A 17342-nucleotide genomic window follows, 5' to 3' on the forward strand; every position below is an offset into this window, starting at 1 on the left:
AAAAGTTTTGCTTTCCTGTTTTCATCCAAAAATAAGGGCTTTTCCATCCTTACGGGAGGTGGGTTATGGTAAGGCCTATCTGCGTGACAGATGAAAGCACAGAATGTGCATCACATGACTCAATCACCGCTTTGAGCACAGTCATCGTTGGTGTGTGCGGGTTGACTGTGCGGTGAAGGTGAAAATCAGATGCTTTCTCATTGTCAGGTTCAGTGTCTTTTGCCACGTGTCAAAGGTTCTGAAATCAGATAGACCATGGCTAATTCACTATAGTAGGATACAACTTAAATAACAGTAGTTAGCAACCAAGGCACACTGACCAAGCAAGGTTGTTACTCTGCCAGCCAATCACAGAAGCAGACAAAATCGTCGTCATGCGACCATTTCAACATGGCGTCGTACTTGATACCTCCAGAGCGTCTGCTGTTCTTGAAGAGTCTTTTCATGGGCGAGTGCTATGAGGTGTGCAACAGACATGGACAAAGTGTATGGAGTCTGAGCGTTTCACTCTTCAAAAGTCTGCGGTACCATTAATTTCACTGCTGATCCCGTTTTACTCATGAAACTTCACTGCCAATTGAAGTGGAACTTGGCAATAGCAAGTATTTCTTTGCTATTTCGAAGTTGTCATTTCTGTTTTTCATGCATACATGTATGCGTATATGCATGTGTGTATGTATATATATATATGTATAAATGTGTGTATATATATGCGTCTGTGAATATCTATATATTGACCTTGCCACAAGAATGTACTATGAATATCTTGCCATGTTGCTGCCTGTTGTTCATGGGGAGGTAGGACTAGTCAAGCTGCCGTTATGCAGCTTTTATCCTGCCATCCCTACCACGTTGTATATATCAGTGTACTTATGTGGTAAAAATAAACTTCTTCTTCTTCTTCTTAAATAGTTGCAGCGAAGCATGCATTTTGTTTCAGTCCAATAAAGAATTAGGCTTTCACTGTTCCACTATAATAGACGAGTGAAAACGTACAAAATTACAGACTTATAATTTTATTTTTGTGGTTACTGCATTATTTAGGTAACAGGGAAAGTTTGAAGTACAAACTATTTGCAGCCTCGTGGACAAACAGTGGCTGGCGGTTATGAGAGTGTGGGCGTGGCTTCACTGCAGACTTGGGTTGTATCCAACTATAGTTTTCGTAACTTCTTGTCTATAAACATACTCAGAACCTCAATATTTCGAAGCGTGCTTATATAAACGATTTCAATATAATTAACTTTCACTGCCGCCGCAAGGAATACCGAGACAAATTAAAGCTTCTGTGGCCGCAGATGGTCATGTTGAAACAAGTGACAGCTGCTAGCAAGCGCACCTCAAATTGCACGTGCTAAGGTGCGACCACCAATGTGGAGCAGAGTCATGTTCCCTATGAAGTACAAGTGCGGCAATATCCTATCCCGCCCCACGCGCTGCGTGCTTTTGGTGCGAGTGAAAACTTGCGGGGGCAAGCTGAGAAGGATGGTGTAGGGCACTTCGATTCAGCACCATGTGGCATAGAGGCACCCTAGGATGGTGGTTTGATGGACGCCATCTTCCGGTGCCAGCAAGAGGAAATGGGGAGCGGGGCGAGCTTGGGGTAATGTGAATGAGTGTGGGCGCGGGGGAGGAGGATTGGGGGCCAGGGTGGCACACATTTCCCTTTCTAGCAGGGCCACAGCAGCGCATGGGTATTGGCGCAGCCGAGCGCGTACATAGTCTGCGCTCCCTGTTTTAGAGGTAATCTGCCACATGTGTAAACATGGGACTGGCATTATGTGCGCTGTCTTCCCGAGTGTTTAGCACAGAAGGTTGTGTAATCTAGAGTTTTGGAGAGGCGTTAGCTAGCTAGCTAGAAGCGAGAGGCAGATGAAACATTTGCTCCCCACTGCTGGCGCTTTTCCTGACAGGGTTGTCCTACTGCGAGTGTGACATGCTATCGGCCGTGGGGGCAGATGGACGCGAAAACGTGGCTGGCTTCACTTCATACCGCTGATGTGAACATAATGTCGACACACGGCATGAAACCATACCTTTCGTCACGGACTCTCAACTTCAACAAAATGAAGTTTTGATGCGCAAGCATCAAATGGCCCATTGAACAAGAAAGCTTCTATAGCATTTATTATTTGGACTGCAGTTCTTGCCACTGATCAATTGAAGTCAGCTAGCAGACGCAGCAGGGCGTAATACCCCAGCCGCAAGGGGCACTTTCGAAAGAAATTGACTCCCTTCCGCAGCTTACCCGATGGAAAGGCAATCCTGATTGGGCTCAATCGCAATCGAAACTGCACCATGTGACAGGGGTATTATGCGCCTTAGCAGTGCCTCAGTGAGAACCTGATGTGGAGATCTCTCTATGCATGTGCATTTAAAAAAGTTGTGCACCACAAGATATCGCAGCACATGAACTATATACTGGTACACTACTTTGTGAGCTTGCATATTCAAGTGCAGGGGCAGTATTCTCAGTATATCACTTTTGGGGATACTTTAGAATTTCATCTGAATACATATACCCATCTATCGCCATTAGCATTGCCTGGCACTGCGGAACGACAGCATCCTCTGCATTGTGCCAGGACCACTGTCGCCTGTAGTCGTTGACGCATCCAGTCTTGCACAAGTGAAAGCATCACCTTGAGTGATTGAGAATACGACCCCAGATGTTGAACGCGTGCGCAGCAGCAAGGAGAACACTGACACAAAGCGGAAAAAAAAAGAAAGATGTTCTTCTTTTAATGACACACGCCTTTGGTTACACGGTTTGGACAAAACATCTATGTACAAAAAAACTTTCTTACAGCAGCGAGCAACAAGGCCCGCCAAGGAAACCGTGACCAAGCTTTCCCGTTGATGGAGAGATGAAATGACTGTACAGTGTTGGGGTCACACATGCCCATGGTGGCAGCACAGCCATCACATGCGAGACACCAAATTTTGAAGACGTAAATGAGATGTATTTGTTGCCCTTCCCAGCCAAACCCACTCTGCTGCATGTTTGTCACTCTTGCTGCCAGGTGTCCACCAAGATTAAGAAATGCAGACAGATAGTCACAGAAGTGAAGAAAAAAATAAAATGCAGCCTGCTTTTTGGAAAAACAAAACAAAAAAAGGAAAGTAGGCTTGTGTGAATATAAATTTTTGGGTTCAAAGTGAAATTGAAGCAAATAGCAATAATTTTGAAGTGACCAGTTTGAACAGTTGTGCAATTCGCGTAATACCCTTATACAAGAGCCATAAGTTGACAAACATATATATATACATATATTGACCCTTTTCGCAGAGCAGTTCTGTAGAAATGAGATGGCGCTTCCAGTGGCACACTGCATGTGGTCTCAACGACAGCACACAAATCTCAAACCATTACTGCTTTCACGTTGCCTCTGTGCGATCAGCTGTCAGAAATGCAAATGAGTTTTTGCTAACGTACTCTGCTCTAATCATATTGGATTGAACCATGTGGATTGAAGATGTGTGCAGTAGTTGGCTGCAAAAATAGTGACTGGCATATTAAGGAATGGAATGAACCTGTGTGGTCAAATTTGAAGATCGCTACTGCGTCTATTTGCACATGTAACTGGCTCTTCCGAAACATACGGCTTTTCTTGAGGTACAGAAATTTGCTCATTTGCTAGTGTTGTATCACTAACCTTCGAAGAAAGTGCTTCAGTCCCAGAACGTTGGCAACAGTGAGTACCGCTCATTAAACAATGACAAGGGGAGTAGTGTGACTTCCTGTGATAGTAACTGTCATGCGCAGTATTGACACACATCTACCCCAACTGGCAATGAAACTTACGCCCACTCTATCGTCAACGTGCCGATAAGTGAATGGGCACACACTTGAACATATGCGCACCAGCTATACACAATAAATGATGGACTACACCAATAGCGCACGAATCATCAAAGATGAATGTTTTTTGATGGTCCACAAGAGTAAGTAAGCTACTAGCGATAATATATCTTTGCTACAACGTATAACTATGTACAAAACAGCTACATTTCAAGTCTTGCTCACAGCAAAAACAAATATATCAGATCTGAGCGCACCTGTGAGTGATTGGCCAGAAAATAATGAGACAGTGAACGCATCGAGGAAATCTACTGAGTCAGAAATGTGACAAGCTGATGCTTGAAAATATTTGCCATATAATGAATGAAGAGCAAAACACACTAATCCTTGTTCAATTGATGATCAGAAAGTTTGAATAGCTTGGAATAAATGTTTAGCCTCGCTTTTAAAACAAGCCCCATATACGCTGCTCGCGTCGTTTGGTCATAGCTTAATCAGCTTCTAAAGCACTTTCGCATGTTCTCTGAAGCTGCAGCCAAAGTTTCATGTCATCCACCCAGTCACCTTCTACGATATCTCCCAAAGCGAAGGTTTGCTAAGCCGCACCGGCGTCATACACACCCATTGTAAACACGGAGGCAGTTGAGGCAAGCAATGGACGTGCCACCATGTGATCAAACATGGCAGTGCCCACAGGATTGCTGCGAGAAGGGTCGATATATATATATATATATATATAAATGAGGTATTTGTAAGGATGATATCTCTGGGATCAATCTTTTGTAGTGCTGTTATTCGGATATTTTTATGCAAGGATTGAGAAATGCAATGCCAGCAGTACAGAGAATTCGTTTAGGAACTTTTGCTCAGTGTTCAGCCTATTTGAAATTTGAAGACTGTTAAGGCGGCAGGAGAGGTTCATGTTCGTTTGCCACTGGCAGTTTAGGCAGTGTTGTGCAAATTCAGCTTGTTGCTGTTTGACTACATGTGAGTTTGGCCCGATCAACAACCAGCCACCCAATGAGCGGTAGGTAAACTTCTTGCAACAATTTGCCGCTTGCCAACAAGCAGGGCAACAGGTTATTTTTTAAACGACTGCACTGTCTCAGTTGTTAGGCCTAACCAGTACTGCTTCGCTGGTCATCAGGAACCAAAGTTATGGTTTGGTATCAAGTCAGCTCAGACCTATTTGCAGCAGCTGTGTGACTCTCAGAAAGCTGAGAAAACACCTCAACGACGAAAGCAAGAGCATAACCTTGATGGCTGCAACATTTTTCACAGACAATTTTTCCAACATCATGGCGTGTGCGAATCGTGTTCCAAAAATTTATGTGCAGCGTGTTAAACTTCAGCCACACTCACTCACTGCTGTACATTAGTCCAACAGAGGAGGTGGCAGAGCCGCAAGCATGCTTGAATAACCTAGCAGGTTAAAAAAATCGGTCAGCGACTGTAAACGAATTCTTTGTCTTTGGCTTGTCTTGGCCATAAGCCATGTTAATGCCAATGCAATTTGCAGAAAGGCTGATTGACCATACATTAAACTTCATATAAGTGGTGTACATAACTCTTTAACGTGTTTCCGGCTGCCACAATCACTTTTGCGGCATGCAACCAGCAAATGCACAGCCTTTGAAATCTGCATTTGTTATCCACAGGGCGACTGGCACTTGGGCATTAATTCGGACACCACCTATTAATTCGTTTCGAATACATAGAAAATTTTAAATACTGAAATCAAAATCGAAGCCAATATCGAATAGCACAATATATGACCAATTATTTCAAATTATCAGATATTCACACAAGCCTAAGAGAAAGCTCTGCAATTGCACCAAATTCAGCAGGTCAGCAACACAAGGAGTGCAAAGAGAATTCATCGCGCTTGGCAGAATTCGTTTTGTAACCTGCTGAATTGGTACATTATGCAGTATCAGCAAGACACGCATACCCAACTCGTGTCCCTGTGCACGAGTTACCCAAAGCCCTGCAACACTCAATAAACTGTTTCTCACTGCCGTGCACTCCACAGGCTGCTGCTGGTGCTGCAGTGACATGCAGAAGGACTTGCGATGAAACTGCTGTCAAAAAAATTGTAAGCGAGAAATCATTAACCACTGCGGCAGCACCAGCAACCTGCGACATGGACCAGACACACAAACAGCAACATATTGCATCCAATAAAAAAAGATATATGTAGGCATAACTTAAGATGGTATGTACAAAATATGCAGGCATTTCTTAAAACGGCACAGCATGCCTGGCCACAAAGTTTTTTGGAATGTGGCGGTTGCTTTTAAAAATGCTGAACTCTTTCCCCACTTAAGCATACACCAAGATGCAGTATCCGGGCCTCTCTGTGACTTACAAAACATGGAGATGACAAACACGTGTGCTGCGATTGTCGTCTGTTTAACGTTCCGTTCCTTTTCTCTTACTGACCGAGTAGGCAACCCAAATTACCGCTGACTTGTCTATGCAGTAACTTCTGCCGCATTATCAATGCTATAAATTAGGGGCGTGCGAATATCAAAATTTTCAAACACGAATGCAATACGAATACTTAGCATCGAATATTGAATGACAATATGCACATGGATTTATTAGCAAGTTGGTTTACCTTAACAAGTTGGAACAGTGCAATTACATTGTCATTGGTAAAAAAATTGAACTAGCAAGCCGTTATACTGAAGGATTGTGTATTTGGCTCATGTTAGCTTTGCAAAATTGAATAACTTCTGCTAGTTGTCTGTTCTCACCAACCTGTGCCTAATTTGCTGTCAAGCAATAGGCTCAGGATTGGGGATGGAACCTGCAAAATAGTGCACCCTCACTGTTCACAAAGCCGTGGCTCTTGCTATTGAGAGGCTGGCTGTTCTATAAGGCTTACATGTCAAGTGGCTAAGCGTGCTTTACAGGCAAAATTTTGCCAGCAGCATGAAATTATTGCAAAATTCAGCACAAATCAGACACACTTTGTTAGATTAGATACAAATGCATGCTAAGAACCATGTTTGCTCTCGCATGGCCAGCAATACATTAGATTTGCTTTGGAATATTCGTACACAATCCAATATTAGAAAATTTTCGAATACCTTGTTTTTGAATTGCATATTAAAAATATAATATTCGATAATATTCGAATACTTGCACACCCCTACTATAAATATAAAGCAACTAAGTTTTTTTTTTTTTCAGTGTTCTGCATTCCAAAAATTTTTGTGGGAAGGCATACGCCAACAGAAGCACAAATGAGGCACATGCAAACGCAACTGCAAGCATAACACTCTGGCAGCACAATTTCATGGGTTTTTCTATTCCTTTGTTCTAGAATCCTGGGTCACCATGATAAAACAGAAAGGAGAATGAATTTTAAAAGTGTAATATTTGCTCAATATGCATCAACAACATGCACTACAACATGGTAAAAATATTTTGTGCTTTAAACAGCAGTAAAAATAAAAGTTGCCAGCTGACAATGTACGTGTTGGCTTCATACCTACACATGGCTCAACATTTTTTAAGTAGCAACATACAAGCTGTGGTGTATGCATGCTGAACCTCCCTCTCCGGACAATGTCTGCAAGAGTGAGAGGATTTATTAAACACCTGTGCTTTTATTTTTCTCCAGACTGCTTCACATCACATATTGGTTGCAACATCTAACCTGCTGGCAATCGACATCATGCAGCAAGATTAAATGTTTGTGATGGTAAAGCCATGAAGTCTCTCGTTATTTTTTAAGCTTAACCTCTAAAACAACAGATCCCTGCAAAATTACTTGAATGCATTTCGCAAAATTCCTTCTCACTACAGGTCACGTAGTTCCCCCACATGTGATTTCCCATACAACCAGTTGAGCAATCACTTCTTCCTACAAAATATGCTTCGCAGAAAAGTCATTCTCCGTATGGCATTTCTTGCAGCTAGCCTCGACCACAGTGTACCACGAAAGTTAGACCAAAATGATAGCAGCCAGGGGTTAACATTCACCTGTGCCATGGATGCTATCTGCACACTGCCTTACAAGGCCACGAGTCTTAGCCTTTTTGTCAACCAGTCTTTCCTTACTCGGGCAGCGCTACAGGCATCGAAGCACCACCAATGATAAAGAATCGGCAGTTCCTACGTTACCTCTTCAGAAGTGGTGTAGGGTGACGAGAGTGAGTCACTGTGCCTAAACACCACTGCTACCTCGCAAAGTATGAAACAACTTCATGCAGCAGAAAGGTCATAACTGCATGTTGCACGAGAATGCAGAAGGATCACACCAGATCATACTGCAGTAGAATCAATGCACTTTCAGCTGCGCCTCAATAAATACCCCACAAGTTCAGCATGCAAAAGAAACTGGGTGATGCAGTGACTTGCAACGGCGGTCACTCACCCCTGCACATGCTGCCGCGGACCAGAGGCAGCTGTACCACAGAGCACCACAGACACGGTACCACAACGTCTGGATTTAAAGCCAAGCAGGCATTTGAAAACACAATTTTGGCTAGTCTCCTCTTCAATTGCTCCCACAAATGGCATGCACCTTCATAGAAGAACGGAAGTTAAATGGTAGCTGTAAACATGAACTACAAAAGAGCACTGCTCTGCAGTAGGACCGTCAACAGGCGAGCTAGTAAGATGTCATAATTGAAAAAAAAAAAAAAAGAGCATTGGCATACATTTCTAGCTTGCTACTTGCCAGACTTGGAAACACAGCACACAAGAGGCCTACGCAAAACACGCGTGGAACAACATTATGCTCTTCCAGTGGTTCTTTAGAGTTCTCTGATTGGAAACAAACACACAAAACCATTGCTACACCAGTACATTCAGAATTGGCCAGAGTTGTCCACAACCTGCTTGTTCACTACTGAATTTGCAATGTGGGCAGTAGATATCAGAAGAACCTCTTGGTAGGTGCAGCTTGATGCCTTGGAATGCAACAGTTAGCAAGGACGCGTTTTAAGCTTTATTGAAAAGTTAAAAGCAATATCTTGCACTATGCAGAAAATGCTTGTTGAGCATAATGCGCATGGGGACTAGCACTAAGAACTGTTTTTCGTTTATTCCCCGTTATTCCATTTGCCAATACTAAAAGCCAAGAAAAACAAGACTCGCATGGCTCACAGCCTAACAGGAAAACAATATTAATTTTGAGAAGCACTGCAGCTGCCACGGCTTGCATGCGGCAACAGTTGAGCTCGGCACACACAGCGTCATCTTTTCTTACTCCCTGTAAAAAGCACACAGACTCAAGAACACCTGCCTTCGATACCGTTTACAATACCCCCTTCGATTTCTCCACACAACTACAGAGTAGCCCACGTCTCAAGGGAAGACAACCGCCAGGCAACAGCGAGGCAGGCTGACAGACCGCATTTCTAGGCACCCCACCTTCGTCGAAGCACTTACCGCAAATGTGCCAAAATGCTCAGACAGCGAGGGAGTTCACAGCGAGTCGGCACACAAAATGTGCATGCCAAATGCAGTCCTCGACTCTCTCAATCCACACGAGTGCACGCACCACACTTCAGCTTTGCATCTGGACCACCCGCCCACACACGCACACACACACACACACTCACACACACACACACAAGGGAAGGGCCAGCCAGCCAACCATACGCAGAAGACACCGCTGCTCCATAATGTTCACAGTCGGTGAGAAAAATCTAAAATGAATGCACGTGCACCACATGGCGACGCAAGAGAAAGGTGCACTCCTGTCACAGTGGAGAACGATGAGTTCTGTCATGCTACTCTTGGGTGATGTACGACACAATGTCTGTTACGCTCTTCAGCTCGTCTTCTTCTCCATCACCGGTGTTCCGCTGCCGGAGGATATTGGTAATGGTGAAGCCGCCATCCTGGCCCTGTGGGGTTGCACCAGAGGGAGGCGGAGGTCCCGCCCCCCACTGAGGTTGGTCAGGGCCCGGGGGGCCTTCCGAGTAGGAACTGCCTTGGGGTGGTGGCGGTGGCGGGGGATGGTGAGGAGGGGGCGGCCCATAGCCGCCTTCCTCTGGAGGAGGGGGTGGTCCGTAATAGCCGGGTGGCCGATTGTAGTAACCAGGATGTGGGTGTGGGTACCCCGATGGAGGCGGATGGTGATGCGGGTATCGGTAAGGACTGTGTGGGCCTGGAGGAGGGAGTGGCGGAGGCCCTCCGCCGTAGTAACCGGGTGGTGGCTGGTAAGTGTCAGGAGGCCGGTACTGGTCCCGATACTGGCCTCCCTCCAGAGGCGTCAGATGGCGACCACGACCGTGAGGCGGCGGTGGGTGTGGAGGAAGTGGAGTGTCGAGGCTGGTGAACTGAGGAGGACTCGGTGATCCACGTGTGTACGGGTCGACTGGAGTTGGTGCCAGTGGCCTCCCATAGGCGCCATCCATGGGAATGCAGTCGCCGTACGGGTCCTGTGGCCCATACGGTGGCCTGGGACCCATGTAAGGGTACGGTGGCCGAACCGATGGATAGTGGCCTGGTGGTGGTGCAATTCCCCTGCTACTGCCTGTGGGTGGGACTGGATGTGGCAGCGGTTCTTCTGGAAACCCTTTCTCCTCCAGGTCTTCCTCTTCAGGTGGAAAGCCCTTGTTAGAGTCTTCCTCCTCTTCGTCTTCTGGGAAACCCTTATCGTCACTGGCTACTCGCATTGGGGAAGAGGAAACACTGCGGGAGGCTTCTGGAACTGTTAGAAGGTGTCGGCCCAAGTTGGGGGAGCCTTGTCTCATAGCCGCCACTGGCCTGCTGCTTGTGTCAACAGGAGGGGCACTGTCCTGGGGAGGATTAGGCTGTAAAGGAACAGGATGCTCCAGAGCAGGGTGTTTCGTGGCAGCAGCGTCTGTACAGGCTACTGCAGGCTTTTTCACATCAGCTACCTCTGCATTGCAAGGAGTTTGTTGCAGTGGCTCTTTGCTGCCAGCAGTGGTCGCCTTTGGATCTGCTGCTTCCTTAGCCTTCTCCCCTTCGTCACTTTCGTCGTCTGACCGAATAATGCGGCGGTTCTTGGCAAACTTCCTTTCTCCATCATCGGAGGGGGCGTCGCTGCTCTCGTTTTCGTCTTCTTCCTCGCTCTCGGTCTCGTCAGTCTCTTCATCCTCCGAGCTGCTTTGCAGCTGCTTCTTTGACTTCTGTGGTGCCGGCTTCTCCTTTTCAGATTTGCTGGTCTCTTTCTGCGACTTTAAGGCCTTCTTCGTCTTCTTCTTCTCGGCGCTGCTGTCATCTTCCTCGCTGATGCCTTCTTCTTCCTCCTCGGAGGAACATGGTTGACGCTTGGCTGCCTTGCGCCTGCGATTGTCGTCGGAGCTTTCTTCCACGGTGAACTCGGCGTCTTCCTCCTCGGATGTGGAGCTGGCTCGCCAGGTACGCCTGCCCTTGCCTTTCCGCTTTTTGCCACAGCGCCACTCCTTGTCGCTCTCAGAGCTGCTTCTGGCCTGGCGTCGCCTGGAACTGAAACGATAAAAATGCATCAGGCAAGTGGTACGGCGTGCTCCTTGTGAAAACCAACACTTCTGTACTACACTAATGTCTTTGCAAAAAATAAATAAGTAATAATAATTATAAAAAAGGCAGATGCCAGATGCTGCACATATACTCAGAAATCGTGGCAGCTTTTTAGGAAAAAGTTTAAGGGTTTTCAAGGACTTAGAAGGCCCTAAGAAAACATTGCAAGTAGGAATATGTGAATACCGAATACACTAAAAGCTCATCAATTCACAAGTCGTTAATTCTGAATTTCGTATCATTCGAAGTAGCCACTGCGGTCCGTCAAGCAATATATTGAAAGCAATGTGTAACACATCTTGCTAATTCACACTAAAATCCGCACCGCTACTGATAATTCGAACTCCGTGCCATTGTGGACGGGGTGATTGCTAGTGCGCGGGAACATGTTGGTGATGCTGATGTCATCGCGCGGGCCGCGCAGCTTTGCTTTTTCCATCTGTGGCCCCTTCTTCGGGCCAGACCAAAGAGAGACGCATTTGTGCTTGGCCAGGCATGGCCAGGCGCAAATGCTGCAGGTGTCCTCTCTCCCGTGAGGTTCCGTATGAAGCTCAAGGATGATAAAATAGTCGACGTGTGCCGTATGCGCGAGCGAAAGGGTGCGAGGGTGAGCCAGAGAACGTGGCCCTATCTCGCGTGCACGAGTGAAGAAGGCGGGGCGGATGCACGCCTTCTTCTGTGCACGAGGCACGGGGGTGAGGCAGAGGGTGGGGGGCGGGGATGTTCTTCTTTGGTGGCTGCTGCTGCTTACGGCGCAGCCATGCGGACACCGTATCATGAAAGCGATCTGCGACATGGCCAAAGTGTGCGCCGCCTGTGTGGGCCTCATCGTCAAAGCGATCTGCAATGTTTGCAGAGTGCACATAGCACCGATAGCTGTGTACGCGATGTGCTTTCTACGTTTCGTTCGCGCTGAAGCGAGAGCTGTACAAAGGTCAATTTGATCGCTGCTTCCGCCGCGATTCCTCACTCCAGCATTTTTCAGCGAGTTTCCGAGGTCATCGAGCGAGATGTCTTCGTGTTTACCTGTTTGCATGTGACACATGTTAATTTAGTTAGTAAGTGAATGTTTACAAGTTTATACGACTGATAAAACTACTATCCTTACTTCATACATCTATCTACTAATTTGCTATTGCAGTCGATGCTTTGCTTTTCGGGCAAAACTGCAACATTTTTTTTGTTTCTGCGCACCAGTCGGCGCACGGATGGAGCAAGATGCCATCTCGATGTTGGGCACGTCAGACTGCGTTGGCCGCATCCGGTTATGTTAGCTGCACCAGTGCTTTATAGATGTTGTTCACGTCAACATGACGTAGCATGTGTGTGCGCATGCTCACACCACATCGGACATATACGCACCTTAACTGAGCCATTTTCGAATTTTCAAGTTCGAATTTTGCATAATTCAAATTTTCGTAGCATCTCCACGGAATTCGTATTAAGAAGCTTTTACTGTAGTACATTTCAAATCTATCAAGAAAAAAAAAAAAGCTGAATATTGAATCGAATATCAAATACCAGAAAATTTACCACAGCTTTTATCTTCAAAATATTTTGCAAAAGACACGGTGCTGCAAAGTGCTCAGAAGGCTAATCACATTACTTTAAGGTGCAGTAAAGTTAAATATCAGGTCCAACTGAAGTAACAGATTAATGTTTGAGAATGTCTAACGCACCAATATGATTGTGAACAGAGCTTTAGTAATATATAAATTCAGGTAAATGCAGGACAGGACTTGAGACTCCCCTGAGCACTCCTCGTAGGCACTCTTCATTATAATTCTGTCACTAGTACTCAAACTCGTAATAAAAACATAATTGCATTGCACTACAAGATGGAAGAAAATGCTACTTGTCGAGTTCTATTTGAATTTTAGAAAAAAAAGAAACTCATTGATGTTACCCTTGCCGACGACGTGGGTGGTTGAAAGGTTATGTTTTAGTATTTGACTCTGCGCTGCCCGTGCTTTCGCATTTCAGTAGTTTCGTCATCGCGTTGTGTTGTGCCGGTTTTGCTGGCTTGCAAAACACACGCAAACTACAAGTAGCAGAGAATGCCACGACCATGTGATGTGGGATTGTCCGCGCCGCTTGACTGAGAGCAGCTGCAGTGGCGAACTTAACGCTGCGTTCTGGCTTGGTCTGTCCATAGCTGCATGTTGGCATTTTGCACAAAAACCTGTAGCGCTGCCTGTAGAGTGCAGTTTAACTCGCCAAAGGCAGCAAAGAGCGGTGATGTCGTGTGCAACGTCATCCATGACTCCTGCTTGGGGGCGGGCGATTTGAATTGCGGCAGTGAAGGAATGCAGACTCTTTGTAAGTGATATTGTTTTACCAAGTTTTTTCTTGGCAAAATACGGCACAATACAAGCGCTGCAAGCTATTTGGAATGGTATTTTAGCAGTCCACATTGACTAGATATTTGCCTCTGGTGCCCCTTAAAAAGAATCTCTCTAGCTATCAGCAACTTGGGTACCTGTGATTCGAAATGTATAGCATGCTCTACCCTTAATAGAGGGCACGCTAAGTTAGTTTGCCAGCACTGTTAACTCAGTTCGTATACGAAGGCGTGGAAAATATGTTTTTTATCGACGACGGAATGTCTGTCAAAAAGGAACAATTGCTCTTTCCCCCCTGAAGCTGAAGAAGTAAGGCAGTTGTCCAAAATACCAAGGGAGTTTTCAGTTCAATAGTGGGCCATACTGTGCTTAATGGCAATTTTCTATTGCTTAGAAAGAACTGCTTTCCAGTTTTCTTCCAGAAGACAGGAGGGTTTTCCCATCTTTATGGCAGGTGGTTTCTGCGGGATATGGTCAGCTTGTTAAGGGCACTCTGTGTGACAGACAAGAGAGGGAAATGCGTATCATGTCACTCGGCACTGCTCCGCACGGGTCGATTGTGGTCAGTACCCAAGGCAAAGAGTTCTAAAATCAGGAGGCTGACGACAAGTTGGTGTGACGTCCCCTCTCCTTCCTTTTTTCCATGTCCATTTGCCCTCTGTGTCAAGGCATCTGCAGCCACGGGTCAGTACGCTGTCACATGATATTTTCGAACCCGGCATGTAAATTCAATGCCAGGTCTGCGATGGGTCGCTCAAAGCTGCGAAAAGAGACCGTTGTGTGCGAGCCTATGAATGCTGTTCAGAACAAGGAGCCACCACGTGGTATTTTGCAATGATGGCGGCTATGAACAACAGTCATACCATGCACCCACTTTTGTTGGCGAGGCAGTTTGCCGGCTTTCTGAGAGTCATGCGACCACTGTGAATAGTATATCTGCTTTGATTCGGTATGAAACTGCAACTTCTGTTGCTGACACCTGACAATGCAGCTCTGATTAAGCCCAGCGGGTTAGACAGTGTGGCCAATGGTGCAACCTTGATGAAAATTCGCCACCGACAATGGGCCACAATGCGTTGCAGAAAGCTTGTCACTACTAATATGTTTCTATCAGTGGCTCTTCAGTGATCGGCCACAAAATTGTACTTACAGATTAGACTGAAGGCCGCTGAAGCGGCGTTCATGTGCCATGTGCTCACATGAGGGTACAAAGCTTTGAACTGCACGAATCTGCATGTGTAAACACTGAACTTGCATATCCAATAGTATCAATGTGGCTTTTTGTACGTAATTGGGCCGTTCTTCACAAATGCTTCCGTGCTTCCCACATGCACGGATTTTGTTGTTCCCTCTGCTCGTGTAGCGTTAATTGTTTTGATCGGCCCAGTTGACCTGGTCGAACTTTGTGCCGATAGAGACTGTGCGCCGTGGAACACTGAATGCCAGCAGGCATCAACCATGGCCGTCATTCACCAACGGTGCCAAATATTAGAAAAATCTAGTACTAGATATTTGATTTGCAAACCAAATCATTTGAATGTTCACTATTCGATTTGAAATCTAATATTTGAATATTCGCACACCCCTAATTTCAAGAGTTTAGAGCGCCATGATGCCGACAGCTTGGAAACAAAACACTGCTTTAAACAAGAAGAAAATCCTTTTTCACTGCACACAGAATGAAAAAAAAAAAAGGAGGTGCTTGCTAGGCCTTTTCTGCTAAACTTTCGCTACACTTTCGTTATACCAGCCAACACAAACAAGATGGCTCCTTACTGCAGAGATGCTAATCTTATTAGATTGACTTGACTCTTGGCTTGCATAAATGTTGCAGTGAAGACACTCAAATGAAGTCTACCAAGCTTAGCCGAATATTTAAACACTGTGCAAAACTTAAAAAGGTTTTCAAGACCTGCCCTAAAATTGAAATAATGATGAACTAAACTGAATAGAAAAGGGCAGTTCCGCTTTCAGGGGTTTCCAAAGGTGTCTAGGACCACTACGAAGCCTGCACATTATTTTGTGTGCGGTGCATCCGGACAGTGAGTGCTCTTCTTCTCTATCAACGGCTGTGCTTTTGGACCACGATTATGTTACCCCATTCTGAAACACGGCAGTCAAGCCACGTTATACGGACCATCCTGAAACTGGTTTTACCAAAAGTTTGAATTGACCAATGTGTTTGAGAATTACGGTTAACTTGTGAGATTTATTAATCACACTGAATGAAATGATGCTGACCTAACAGAGAACAGGTCTGCTGCACAGGTTGAGTGATGAAGTATCAGTGAGTCTTAGAGAAATAAGACACTACCCACCATAGTAACATGAAGCAAAAACCACCACGTAAATAAGCTCCTACTACTTTTACTTACGTGGGCCACTGCTCAACACCTGAAACACAACCGCAATGCATGAACACAGAGGCTTATCATTTTTGCTAAGGGGCAACGGTGAGAAAGTGTTCCATCTAGGGACATTCATAACAATGTGATACGGAAAAGCTTATCATGATTTTACAAGTATGCATTTAATCCAAACGCTAGCTAGCTGTTACATGACAATGTTTTGTGCCAGTAGCATACAATAACAACAATTATGGTCACAATTTTAATATTCATAAATCTAAATCCAAACCTGCATACTTTAACATATCCTTGTGTTAAGGCCACACACTTTTTTTCATTAACTTAGATTTGAATTTCTAAGGTGACATATGAGCTAAAGGTAACTAAACGTACATGTGCTTCGAAATGCAGATGTGCTTGCTGCCATATGCGATGATCTTGCGAAGCCTTTATTTTAATCTTGTAAAGTCCAAGCAGGCTTTGGGTATTAGAAACACAAGGAAAATTGCAACTTGTTGACTTCCGTTTCTGGTCATGAAGAGTACATTTGTACAACAAGAATAAAATGCTATTTGAGCAACAACTTAATTAGCACAGTAAATTAATTAGCAGTTGTTTTTCTGTACTATCCGCAACTGGAAACCTGCTCCAGCATGTTAGAAACACCACTACAGGCTATGCATTAGGATTCTTGCGCTTGAATCAGAATTTTGAGGGAGGCATCAAAACGGTGCAGCGTACAGTGTGACAAGTGGGGCGTGGCAGGGTTAACAGGAGACGAATGACAAGCAATTATCCAACAGTAGTACCGTCACTCACCTGGTCTTCTTTACGGGGGGAGCCTCTTCGTCATCGGACGATAGCTCCCGGTAGTTGACTTGCTTGGTAGCTGCACGTCTGGCACCGTAGCCACCATCACTGTCCGACTCGTAGTCATCGTCCATTACTGAAAATGGGAAAATGAAGAAAGAAATTGTGCAGAGACCATTGATGATCACTGTCAATGTAGGCAAATAGCCAAGTGCTTTTACAAAGCTACTCGCTTTATTAAAATCATAATGGACTCGTAGGCATATATTCGTTGCAGTGAGGACATTTACGTAGTGTTTGTTGTTTCATTCCGTAATTACGACGAGAACAAAGCCGTCAACGAGTACATTTGTAGCAGTAGTAGAGGTGGCTATACGTTAAGCCAATTCATCGTGCGAGCATTGCCCCCAGCGGTGGAAGCACTGCCATACTCCTTCCCTAAGCCACCACAGGGACAGAGGGCACCGGGAGAAGAGGAAGGCTGTCCTGCCTTCCCCCCCTGAGCACTTCCCCACAGCAACTAAACAACCAGAAGCCCCAAAGCTATCA

At 45.4% G+C, this 17342-nt stretch overlaps 1 protein-coding gene across 1 annotated transcript in view; it reads right to left on the minus strand.

The window, feature by feature from the left end:
- Window positions 1–2715: 2715 nt before the first annotated feature.
- The window catches only part of LOC135905615 (microtubule-associated protein futsch), a 70685-nt gene continuing 56058 nt past the window's right edge, over window positions 2716–17342 (minus strand). The window contains exons 15-16 of the mRNA XM_065436571.1: window positions 16803–16929; window positions 2716–11239 (exon numbers count right to left, since the gene is read on the minus strand). Of these exons, the coding sequence (XP_065292643.1) occupies window positions 9553–11239; window positions 16803–16929 (1814 nt within the window). The 3' untranslated portion in view covers window positions 2716–9552. The remainder of the gene's footprint in view (window positions 11240–16802; window positions 16930–17342) is intronic.

Source organism: Dermacentor albipictus, chromosome 1 (assembly GCF_038994185.2).
Source record: "Dermacentor albipictus isolate Rhodes 1998 colony chromosome 1, USDA_Dalb.pri_finalv2, whole genome shotgun sequence".
NCBI classification, from domain to species: Eukaryota; Metazoa; Arthropoda; class Arachnida; order Ixodida; family Ixodidae; genus Dermacentor; species Dermacentor albipictus.